This window comes from Aquarana catesbeiana, linkage group LG11 (assembly GCF_042186555.1).
Source record: "Aquarana catesbeiana isolate 2022-GZ linkage group LG11, ASM4218655v1, whole genome shotgun sequence".
NCBI lineage: Eukaryota > Metazoa > Chordata > Amphibia > Anura > Ranidae > Aquarana > Aquarana catesbeiana.
In genome coordinates this window covers 3,687,931-3,696,289 of record NC_133334.1, presented here as the reverse complement: position 1 = coordinate 3,696,289, position 8,359 = coordinate 3,687,931, and the positions used below count along the sequence as shown (strand labels likewise).

Sequence of the window (8,359 nt, the reverse complement as noted above, 5' to 3'; positions counted from 1 at the left end):
GAAGAGCTGAACAGCCAAGAACTACTTTTGGTCACCAGTTGACTGACCTTTCACCTTATAAGACCCCAGAATCCAGCAAAGGTGTCACCACATCCCCTGAAGCCCCCCGTTATAGTATGTGTATCAGGTATTTTGGTCAGCAAACCCCTCCCCCTCCTCACCCCAGAAGAGATCTCCGGATGAAAGTCACAGAACACAGAATGGAATAAATTTTGAACTTTATTAAAGTTTCAGCGACATTTATGCGACAAGGGCCGAGGCTGTGGAGGACTCGCTGGAAGAGAAACAAAAATCATCATTAGATCACAGGAAGGGGTGGTAACACTTCAAAAACGTACCCCGCCCCCAATACCCAGGTGACACTTACTACTTCCAGGTGGGTGGGAGGACTCTCCTGGTCTTGTAGTAACGAGCCAATCGGTGGATTCTGCTTTCAATGAGAATCAAACGGAATTTGGCATCTTTATCCTGAGGAAGAGAACGTCCAATCAGATCCACCAGTCATGTCAGGACCCCAATACCTGGCCAGGACCCTTTCCATGCTGATAAGAGGATCACATAGTAAATTCCTCCAAGACGACTCATCTCCAGACTCCAAATATCCCACAGAACTTACAGGCACCTTCTACCTGAAGAAGATACTGTGGAGGAACCCAGGAACGGCCACACAGCATGGAAAGAGGACCAGAGACATGGAGCTTCCATCACACTGACATTTGTACATGAATGTACTACGTGACTGCATAGGTTACCTTCCTGTTCCTCTCCAGATGTTTGCGGACAGCCACAGCCTTCTTGATCAGGTGGTAGAGGTCCTCGGGAAGGTCAGGGGCCAGTCCCTTGGATTTCAGGATCCGCAGGATCTTGTTACCAGTTACAAAGCGAACCTGAGCAACACCATGAGAGTCCCTCAGGATAACACCTAGAGGAGGGGAAAAAAAAAAAGAAACAAACTAGGTTACACCAGGTCTGGAGCCACCACATCCTACAACTCCTCCCATCCCACCCAGCCTGGAGCCACCACGTACAAAGACTCCTCCCATCCCACCACGTACAAGGACTCCTCCCATCAAGCCTGAAGCCACCATGTACAACGACTCCTCCCATCCCACCCAACCTGGAGCAGCCATGTACAACGACTCCTCCCATCCCACCACATACAACTCCTCCCATCCCACCAAGCCTGGAGCCACCATGTACAATGACTCCTCCCATCCCACCCAGCCTGGAACCACCACATACAATGACTTCTCCCATCCCACCAAGCCTGGAGTCACCATGTACGACAACTCCTCCCATCAATCCTGGAGCACGACTCCTTCCATCCCACCAAGCCTGGAGCCACTATGTATATCACCCCCCCCCCCCCCCCAATCACACCAGGCCTGCAGACACCACGTAGAATGACTCCACCCATCCCACCAAGTCTGAAGTCACAGAGCAAGACTCCTTTCTCACCATGTCCCATGACTCCTACCAGGCCTGGAGCCACCATGTACAAGGACTTGACTCATCCCACCACGTACGACTCCTCCCATCCCACCCAGCCTGGAGCCACCACGTACGACTCCTCCCATCTCACCACGTACGACTCCTCCCATCAAGCCTGGAGCCACCACGTACAACGACTCCTCCCATCAAGCCTGGAGCCACCATCTATGACAACGCTTCCCATCAGTCCTGGAGCCACTACGTACAACTCCTCCCATCCCACCAAGCCTGGAGCCACTATGTACATCACCCCCCCCCAATCACACCAGGCCTGCAGACACCACATAGAATGACTCCACCCATCCCACCAAGTCTGAAGTCACACAGAGTAAGACTCCTTTCTGACCATGTCCCATGACTCCCACCAGACCTGGAGCCACCATGTACAATGGCTCCCCCTTTCTCACCATGCCTAGAACCACCACCACATCAAGCGGCGCTGCCCATACCACCAGGCCTAGAGACATTGCATCAGACCACCCTTCCCCCGCACTCACCAATCTGGGACGGGGTGAGACCCTTCTTGGCCAGTTTGAAAATCTGTTCCTTCACATCATCAGATGTCAGTTTCAACCACTAAGGAAAAAAAGTGGAGAGAACACAAATAAAAAAACAGAGTCCACTATGAGATGTACCAATAATTGGCAGACACACCCAACATAGTCATTAACCAATACCAAACTGCCTCTTATTATATAGGGGTCTCTGCACTTCTACTAACACAGAGCCCAGCCCTTCTACCCCCCCCCCCCCCCCCCCCCCCCCCAACAGAGCTCCATCCTCACACCAAACACCCCCCACATTAAGAGCCTCCTACCAAACCTCCTGCCCCCCTCCACATTAAGAGCCTCCTACCAAACCTCCAACCCCCCCCCCCCACATTGGGAGCCTCCTACCAAACCTCTTGCACCCCCCCCCCCCCCACATTGAGAGCCTCCTACCAAGCCTCTTGCACGCGCCCCCCCCCCCCCCCACATTGAGAGCCTCCTACCAAACCTCCTGCCCCCCCCCCCACATTGGGAGCCTCCTACCAAACCTCTTGCACGCCCCCCCCCCCCCCCACATTGAGAGCCTCCTACCAAACCTCCTGCCCCCCCCCCCCCCCCCCCCCCACATTAAGAGCCTCCTACCAAACCTCCTGCCCCCCCATTAGGAGCCTCCTACCAAACCTCCTGCCCCCCCCCCCACCCCACATTAAGAGCCTCCTACCAAACCTCCTGCCCCCCCATTAGGAGCCTCCTACCAAACCTCCTGCCCCCCCATTAGGAGCCTCCTACCAAACCTCCTGGCCCCCCCCCCCCCCCCACATTGAGAGCCTCCTACCACCCCCCCAAATCCTACCAAACACACCCTGACATTGTGTGCCTCCAAAACAGGCTTCTCTGGAGTGCTCCCATTTCATACTGATGTAAGGTAGGATGGGGGGGGGACCCGGCTGATCTGAGGATGTGAGAAGAGCGCTCCTTTGCGGACACCAATAGGGGGTTGTTCTAGAACTTAAGATATTGGACAGAATCTCTGCTGTGTATGTGAATATCTGACAGCAGATCACACTAAACACACAATGGAGGTACTTACAGGGACGCTGCGTCTGTAGGGAGAGCCGACTGGGACAAGCCCTTTCTGCAAAGAAAAAAAAAGGAGAAAACTGTGAGATGGTGACACAAACCCCCGATCATCAAAGACCCCCGATCATCAAAGACCCCCGATCATCAAAGACCCCCGATCATCAAACACCCCCGATCATCAAACACCCCCGATCAAACACCCCTGATCATCAAATACCCATCCAATACCGACACACTAACGAAGAGAGTCGGACACCATCCACTACTTCACCCCTCAAAGATTTACCCCCCCCCTCATGACCAGGCCATTCAGCACTGTGCAGTCATTGAACACAAAGTACATAAAAAACATTTATATCATTTCACACAAATAGAGATTCCTATTGGTGGAATTTGATCAAATTCAATTTAAAAGAAGATAAAACATTTTCTACTTTTGTTATAAAAAAATCCAATAAAACCAAATTTCATCAATTTAGCCCAAAATATATTCTGCTCCATTTATTTGGTGAAAATCCCCCAAATCTGGGATTATTATTTATCTGTAGGAAAGCTAAAGAGACATCACACTATGAGATATATATCTGATCAATCCTGGTAGATAATTTCTTGAGGCCTGAAAATGTCAGGACAGTACAAATACCCCCCCCACTACAAATACCCCCCCCCACTACAAATACCCCCAAATCACCTCCCCCACTACAAATACCCCCCCCCCACTACAAATACCCCCCCCACTACAAATACCCCCAAATCACCCCCCCCACTACAAATACCCCCCCAGATCACTGGTGACAGGATGGTTAAAACAAAAAACAAATAACGTTTATCCTCATGCACACTGCAGGTTACAACGTTATAAAAATTCCAGTAGCTTTGCAGTGAGTTTTTCCAATAGCGTTTAGCAGAGTTATTTTTCTTCTTTTTTAATCAATGGGCTCAAAATGTTAAAGAATGCCAATGAGCTGCGTTTTTGAGCGTTTATCTGCATTTGACGTTGGAGCGTTTTTTTCAGCTAAAAAAAAAAAAAAAAATCTTCTCAGAACGTACTAGTTTTGTGGTTTGTGCAGTGGGCGGGGGAGGACGGGAGCGGCGGGCGGGGGAGGACGGGAGCGGCGGGCGGGGGAGGACGGGAGCGGCGGGCGGGGGAGGACGGGAGCGGCGGGCGGGGGAGGACGGGAGCGGCGGGCGGGGGAGGACGGGAGCGGCGGGCGGGGGAGGACGGGAGCGGCGGGCGGGGGGAGGACGGGAGCGGCGGGCGGGGGAGGACGGGAGCGGCGGGCGGGGGAGGACGGGAGCGACGGGCGGGGGAGGACGGGAGCGGCGGGCGGGGGAGGACGGGAGCGGCGGGCGGGGGAGGACGGGAGCGGCGGGCGGGGGAGGACGGGAGCGGCGGGCGGGGGAGGACGGGAGCGGCGGGCGGGGGAGGACGGGAGCGGCGGGCGGGGGAGGACGGGAGCGACGGGCGGGGGAGGACGGGAGCGACGGGCGGGGGAGGACGGGAGCGACGGGCGGGGGAGGACGGGAGCGACGGGCGGGGGAGGACGGGAGCGACGGGCGGGGGAGGACGGGAGGGGAGGACGGGAGGGGGAGGACGGGAGCGACGGGCGGGGAGGAGACAGATCTGTGTACCCCTCTGACATGAATTGGGTGTGATGACAGAATTCTGAGGGGTTTGTACAAATTGATGAACATTTAGGGGAGAGTCTACCTCCCATTAGAGGAACTTAGTGTGAGCCACCTGACACTGATCACTACTCCGGATCCTGAGGGACCCGCCCATGGTGACTCCGCCTCCCACCTGACATCATCCTACTTGGGAATGAAGGAGGCGGGGAAAACTGTCAATTGAACAGCAGCTGCATCCAATCAGACACCAGGAGAATAATCCATCACATGTTCCTGGAAGTGACATGAAGCCCGGGGTGAGGAGCCCTGTGTGGCCCCAAAATGTCACAATTTACTGTGATCCGTCACTGCTGCCCCTCTCTGCCAATCCCTTCACTGGCTTCCCTCTCCCACCGTATAAAATTCTAAATACTGACCACAACATCGTCCCCATCTACATCACCAACCTCATCTGCAGATATCACCCAAATCACCCCCTCCGCTCCTCCCAGGACCTTCTGCTCTCTCCCTTGTTATCTCCTCCCATATCCACCTCCAGGACTTCTCCAGAGCCTCCCCCATCCTCTGGAACTCCCTACCCCAGAATGTCCGATCAGCCCCTACCCTGTCCACCTTTAGGAGATCCCTGAAAACTCATTTATTCAGGGAAGGCTATCCCACACCCACATAACTACTGTCCCCCCCACCCCCCATCAAATCATTTCCCGCATCTATTACCTTTTGTACCACCTCCCCCTCCCTAGAATGTAAGCTCTACAAGCCGGGCCCTCCTGTACCTTCTGTATTGTACTGTCCCCCCTCTACATTGTAAAGTGCGGTGTAAACCTTTGGTGCTGTACAAATCCTGTATAATAATAATTTACTGCAGTTAGAGAAACAGAAGAGGTGTGCCCCACCCCCAAAACTTCACTTTTATCTACAACTCCTAATATAGAAAATAAAAGGAAGTCGATAAGGACGCCGCGTTTATCACCTGATAGGACACAAGGTGGGATCAGTGCAAAAATACAAAAATGATAGAACAGCCCTCATTATCCACCTAACCTCCGGAAGATTTACCCCCCCTTCCTGACCAGACCGTTTTTTGAGATACGGCACTGCGTCACTTTAAGAGCCCTTTCACACCGGGCCGCCCATAGCGTCGGCGGTAAAACCCCTCTATTTTTTGCGCCGTTTTACCATCAGATTAGCGGCGCATTTCGGCCGCTAGCAGGGCGCTTTTACCCCGTAAGCGGCTGAGAAAGGGTGAAAACCGCCCGCAATAGCGGCATTTTGCCGGCGGTATCTCAGCACTGCCCCATTAATTTCAATGGGGAGCAGGGGTGGAGGGGCGGTAAACACACACCGCTCCTAAGAAGCTGTTGGCAGGACTTTTCCTGACGTCCTGCCAGCGCACCGCTCCCTTGGACTTTCACACTGGAGACAATGCTGCAGCTGTTTGAGGGCGGATTTCAGGCGCCATTTCTAACGCTATAGCGCCCGCAAAACGCCATTTCTAACGCTAAAGCGCCCGCAAAACGCCATTTCTAACGCTATAGCGCCCGCAAAACGCCATTTCTAACGCTATAGCGCCCGCAAAACGCCATTTCTAACGCTATAGCGCCCGCAAAACGCCATTTCTAACGCTATAGCGCCCGCAAAACGCCATTTCTAACGCTATAGCGCCCGCAAAACGCCATTTCTAACGCTATAGCGCCCGCAAAACGCCATTTCTAACGCTATAGCGCCCGCAAAACGCCATTTCTAACGCTATAGCGCCCGCAAAACGCCATTTCTAACGCTATAGCGCCCGCAAAACGCCATTTCTAACGCTATAGCGCCCGCAAAACGCCATTTCTAACGCTATAGCGCCCGCAAAACGCCATTTCTAACGCTATAGCGCCCGCAAAACGCCATTTCTAACGCTATAGCGCCCGCAAAACGCCATTTCTAACGCTATAGCGCCCGCAAAACGCCATTTCTAACGCTATAGCGCCCGCAAAACGCCCTCGGTGTGAAAGGGGTCTTAGTGAGAATTGCGCGGTCCTACAACGTTGTACACAAATAAAATGGACGTCCTTTTTCCTCACAGATAGAACTTTCTTTTGATGGTATTTGATCATCTCTGCGGTTTTTATTTTTTGTGCTATAAAAAAAAAAAAAAATGCAGATAATTTTGAAAAAAAAAAAAAAAAAAAAAAAAAAAAAAAAAATCGATATATTTACTTTCTCCTATAAAACAGCCAATAGAAAATTAAAAAAATCTAATTTCTTCATCAATTTAGGCCGATATATATCCTGCTATATATTTTTCTTAAAAAAAAATCCCAATAGGTGTATATTGATTGGTTTGCGCAAAAGTTACGTCTACAACCGATGGGATATCTCCTGGTATATTTATTTATATTGGTAATGTCGGTGATTAGCGACTTATGAGACTGCAATACACACCGACATCAATAGTGACACTACTAGAGACGAGTGATAATACTAAACACTGTCACTGTACTGATGACACGGGCTGGGAAGGGTTTGGGCCTCAGTCAAATCAACAAAACGCTGGAGGGGAAAAAACGATTCTTCTCTATGGAGACTTTTCACATCTTCGCTCCAAAACATCTGAAGCTCAAACAAGTTCTGGAACTTTATTTTTTTTTGGGCGTTTTTCTAATTTTTACATTGGTGACCTTTTGACCTGTACAAAATCACGGCAAAAAACGTGCGACTTTCTGCGTGAAGACGCTCCGGTGTGAACGGGGCCTTCATGTGTGCCTAGCCAGTGTTTATGTGCGGATTTTATCCCGGGGAGTCCATCCCATCCCCCGCTGACAGAACGGAGCTCTGTATTGGTTACATGGGACGAGTTCTGTCCCGTCTTTCTCCTCGCCGATCAGCGATCAATGATTGGCCGCCACCCACTGATCAGCTTGTGCTGTGACCAATCACAGAGCCCTGGCGCCCCTCTACATAGAAATGCGGGATGGTGTATTAGGTAGGTGATCCGGTGCCGCCATACTCCTACAGACAGTAAGTACGCGATTATCTGCCATTGGTTGGTCTGTGGGAGTAGAGGTGTGTATAGGGGGGAGGGGAGGGTCAGTGTTCTTCCCCAGGGAATGGATTGATGGTGAGAGCTGTCAGAAAAAAATATCTCCATCAACCCCCCCCAGCCTGGGGAAGGAACTCCGTCCTATCAATCCATCATCTCTCTAAATCCTGGTATAGGTACTACAATGGGTGGGACGGGGACGACACGTATGGGGGGGGGGGGGGGGACTGAGTGGTTTATATTGTAGCCAATAAAATGATTGAACTCCTAAACGTTCGATGTACCTGAGGCTCCCCTCACAGCTCAGCATATACTGGAAATCTCAGCAAAACACGAGACTTACTTACAGGCGTTATTTCTGAACAACCCCCAAAACACGGCGCAATTTTTCCACAATTGTTCAGCAAAAAAAAAAAAAAAAAGCCAAAATTTGGTGCATTCGCTGCTTTCTTGTGTTTTTTTTGGAGTGGATCTAGTCAAATAAATGGCGTTGCGCCAAAAAAAAAAACGCAACACAGCGACTGGTGTCACAGAATGTTCAGGTGGGGGATGGGGCCAAAATCCCGGTTTGGGGGAGTTTATGAGGCTTCTCTCCCAGCAAACACCCCTCCCCCCCCTCCCAGTGTGACCTCACAACTCACCA

The 8,359-nt window shown here is 51.7% G+C and overlaps 1 protein-coding gene across 1 annotated transcript; it reads right to left on the bottom strand.

Annotated features, from left to right (window-relative positions):
- Positions 1 to 201: 201 nt before the first annotated feature.
- Positions 202 to 2,720, bottom strand: RPS13 (ribosomal protein S13). Its single transcript, XM_073605994.1, has 5 exons — positions 2,706 to 2,720; positions 1,989 to 2,067; positions 753 to 922; positions 368 to 468; positions 202 to 274 (listed from the first exon to the last, which is right to left on the bottom strand). The coding sequence occupies exons 1-5, from the start codon at positions 2,718 to 2,720 to the stop codon at positions 241 to 243; spliced, it is 399 nt and encodes a 132-aa protein (XP_073462095.1). The 3' UTR covers positions 202 to 240.
- Between the last annotated feature and the right edge of the window lie 5,639 nt (positions 2,721 to 8,359).

Excerpts from the sequence above, each read along its gene's own strand:
- RPS13 (XM_073605994.1), bottom strand. Across the intron at positions 469-752 it reads ATCTGGAGAGGAACAGGAAG|GATAAAGATGCCAAATTCCG; the intron begins GTAACCTATGCA and ends TCTCTTCCTCAG. Across the intron at positions 275-367 it reads CTCCCACCCACCTGGAAGTA|CGAGTCCTCCACAGCCTCGG; the intron begins GTAAGTGTCACC and ends TTTCTCTTCCAG.